The sequence below is a fragment of the Otolemur garnettii genome, unplaced genomic scaffold, assembly GCF_000181295.1.
Source record: "Otolemur garnettii isolate 467f Iridium unplaced genomic scaffold, OtoGar3 scaffold00184, whole genome shotgun sequence".
NCBI lineage: Eukaryota > Metazoa > Chordata > Mammalia > Primates > Galagidae > Otolemur > Otolemur garnettii.
In genome coordinates this window covers 3013447-3017336 of record NW_003852579.1, presented here as the reverse complement: position 1 = coordinate 3017336, position 3890 = coordinate 3013447, and the positions used below count along the sequence as shown (strand labels likewise).

Here is a 3890-nt window from a genome sequence, read left to right as displayed (position 1 = left end):
TTTTTTTGAGACAGAGCCTCAAGCTATCCCCCTGGGCAGAGTGCCATGGCATGGCACCACAGCTCACAGCAACCTCCAACTCCTGAGCTCAAGCGAGTCTCCTGCCTTAGCCTCCCAAGTAGCTGGGACCACAGGCACCCACCACAACGCCTGGCTATTTTTTTTGGTTGCAGCTGTCATTGTTGTTTGGCGGCCCGGGCTGGATTTGAACCCGCCACCTTAGGTATATGTGGCTGGCGCCTTAGCCACTTGAGCCACAGGCGCCAAGCCGACATATAACTTTCTTCCAGTGTTTCTTTGAAAACAAAAATGTCTGAAACCAGCTGGGAGCCGTGGCTCACGCCTATATTCCTAGCACTCCGGGAGGCTGAGGTGGGAGGATCCTTTGAGCTCAGAAGTCTGAGTCCAGCCGGAGTAACAGTGAGACCCCATCTCTACTAAAAATAGAAAGAAAAAAAAATTAGCCTGGCATTGTGGCTGAAGTGAGAGGATTGCTTGAGGTCAGGTATTAGAGACCAGACTAGGCAATATAGTGAAACCCTGGCCCTACAACAAATAGAAAAATTAGCCAGATGTGGTTATATGCACCTCTAGTCCCAGCTACTTGAAAGGCTGAGGCAGGAGGATCACCTGAGCCCAGGACTTTGAGGTTGCTGTGAACTGTGATGTCACCACTGTACTCTAGCCTGTGCAAGACCCTGTCTCAAAAATAAATAAACAACAAAGAAATAATAAAATCAACAACTATTGTTTTAGGCCACTGTTTAGGGCTTAATAGATAACAAGAATATCTGTTCTTCTACCCTGAGCAAGAGCGAGACCCTGTCTCAACAACAACAAAAAATTCTCTGTCAGCAGCGCCCATAGCTCAGTTGGCAGGGTTCTGGCCACATACACCAAAGGTGGCAGGTTTGAATCCAGCCCGGCCTACAAAGCAACAATGACAACTGCAACCAAAAAATAACTGGGTGTTTTTGTGGGCACCTGTAGTCCCAACTACTTGGGAGGCTGAGTCAAGAAAATCGCTTTAAGTTCAAGAGTTTGAGGTTGCTGTGAGTTGTGATGCTGTGTTACTCTACCCAGGGCGATGGCTTGAGACTTTGTCTCAAAAAAAAAAAAAAAGAGTATCTGTCCTAGTCTATTAATACTAACAATGTTAACCAGAAGTGTGTTATTTACTTCACCTAAATTAATAATGCCTCCACAAGCAATAGCTTTTCGACATGGGGAAGGAAGTCGTTCAGTAAGCAGTCATGAGCTGATCTGCATGGAATCCCTTATTATCTTCTGTCTCATTCCCTTGGCTTAACTGAATTTGTAGTTATCATCTATTCTCTCTTTCTTTTCATCATATCATAGTCAATGCAGAGGGGGGCTTATTCATTTTTAGGTGATTATGATTATCAATGTTATGTGAGTATCTCCCAGAAAAATCCAAGCCCAAATTTAGTGTCTGTAAAGTGGACAAGCAGAATATATAATTGGATGTACAGTATTATTATTATTATTCTTTTTTTGGGAAAAGAAATAGGTAAAAACTACAAGAGAACACTGAGGGTTTTATTTGAACAGGGGAGACATAATAGTAGCTACATTTACTAAACTCTTACTTTGTGCCAGGTCCTATGCCAGTCACATTACAAATATAATCTATAAATCTCACAGCTACTCTGGAAGGAGGATATTATGATCTTTGATTTATAAATGAAAAAATGGGCTCTAAGAGAAATTAAGCAGGAAGGATAAGCTGAGATAGCTGGCAAAATCTGGTTTCAAATCTAATGCCTGGGCTCATTCTCTCTGCCATGGATGGATTTCTCTTCTCTACTGAATGAATACATTAATCCCAGAGCCCCAAAACCTGGTCCTGGCATGAAGGTTCCTCTGACTACACTTTCGCTGGCAGTCCTGAAAATACAGTCATGAGGGTACTTCAGGGAGAAACAAGACCACATACCTAAATGCAGCTGGACATCTTTTACCTCCAAGGTGCTGGACTTGCGATGCCGAGCAAGCTGGCAGGCTGCTGTCACCACACTCTCGATAAAATCATCAGCAATCTGCAGTAGCATCTGGGAAAGGCAAAGTGGGGAAAGTGACCATGACACTGGAAGGGCAGGCTCTTATTGCTGGGACAACTGTTTCTGCCTGAATTACATATTTAGTTAGATTTCTTTTTTAGACATAGTCTCTGTCTGTCACCCTGGGGGAAGTGCTGTGGCATCATAGGTCACAGCAACTTCGAACTCCTGGCTTCAAGCGACCCTCCTGCCTCAGCCTCTTGAGTAGTTGGGACTATGGGCACCCACCACAGTGCCCAGCAGTTTTTCTGTTTTTAGTAGAGACAGGGTCTTGCTCTTGCTCAGGCTGGTCACCTGAGCTCAAGCAATCCACCCGCCTAGGCCTCCCAGAGTGCTAGGATGACAGGTCTGAGCCACCATGCCATCCCCATCCTTTCTATTAGAAGGCCTGGAGTCAGCATTTGGGGTAAGGTGGGGATGAAGACTGAAGAAGACAAAAGGATCATCACCCAGACTGAGTACAGCTCACACCATTCTAAGCATGTACCTTCAGAGATTCTGACAATGTATGATACTTTTCTATCCAGCAGGGACCTACTAACCCAATCCCTACCCCCAACCATTATTTTCGTCTGAATTGGGTCTCTCTTTTTTTATTTTGGAGACAGGTTCTTGATCTGTCACTTGGGCTAGAGTGCTGTGGCATTATCATAGCTTACAGCAACCTCATACTCCTGGGTTCAAGCAATCCTCCTACCTTACCCTCCTAAGTAGTTGGAACTACTGGCATGTGCCACCATACTCCACTCATTTTTCAACTTTTTGTAGAGATGGGGTCTCACTCTTGCTTAGTGGGTCCTGAACTCCTGGCCTCAACCAATCCTTCTGGCTTGGCTTCTCAAAGTGCTAGAGTTATAGGTATGAGCCACCATGCTCAGCCTTCAAAGTCTTTTTTTTTTTTGAGACAGAGCCTCAAACTGTCATCCTGGGTAGAGTGCCATGGCATCACAGCTCACAGCAACCTCAAACTCCTGGGCTCAAGCAATCCTGCTGCCTCTCCCTCCCAAGGCTGGGACTATAGGCACCTACCACAACGCCCGGTTATTTTTTTGGTTGCAGGCAGGCATCACTGTTGTTTGACAGGCCTGGGCTGGATTTGAACCCACCAGCTCAGGTATATGTGGCTCGTGCCTTAGCTGCTTGAGCCACAGGCGCCCAGCCCAAAGTCTCTTTTTTTTTTGAAACAGAGTCCCAAGCTGTCGTCTTGGGTAGTGTGCTGTGGTGCCATAGCTCACAGCAACCTCCAACTCTTGGGCTCAAGCAGTCCTCTTGCTCAAGCAATCCTTAGTAGAGATGGGGGTCTTGATTTTGCTCAGGTTGGTCTTGAACTTGTGAGCTCTAGCAATCCACCAGCCTCAGCCTCCCACAGTGCTAGGATTACAGGCGTAAGCCACTGCGCCAAGCCACTTCACAGTCTCTTAAGTGCACTTTTATCTCCATACATAAAAGGAGCCTCCATCTCCCTTAGTCTTTTTTTTTTTTTTTTACAGACAGAGTCTCACTTTATCATCCTTGGTAGAGTGCTGTGGTGTCATAGCTCATAGAAACCTCCAACTCTGGCTCGGTGCCTATGGCTCAAGTGGGGTGCCAGCCACATGCACCTGACCTGGTGGGCTAGAATCCAGTCTGGGCCCACCAAACAACAATGACAGCTGCAACCAAAAAATAGCGGGTGTTGTGGCAGGCACCTGTGGTCCCAACTACTTGGGAGATGGAGGCAAGAGAATCACTTGAGCCCAGGAGTTGGAGGTTGCTGTGAGCTGTGCTGCCATGGCACTCTACCCAGGGCAACAGCTTGAGGCTCTGGCT

The 3890-nt window shown here is 46.4% G+C and overlaps 1 protein-coding gene across 1 annotated transcript in view; it reads right to left on the bottom strand.

Moving 5' to 3' along the window:
• The window catches only part of TAF12 (TATA-box binding protein associated factor 12), a 15931-nt gene that overhangs the window by 6422 nt on the left and 5619 nt on the right, over nt 1-3890 (bottom strand). The window contains exon 2 of the mRNA XM_012812015.2: nt 1958-2072. Within this exon, the coding sequence (XP_012667469.1) occupies nt 1958-2072 (115 nt within the window). The remainder of the gene's footprint in view (nt 1-1957; nt 2073-3890) is intronic.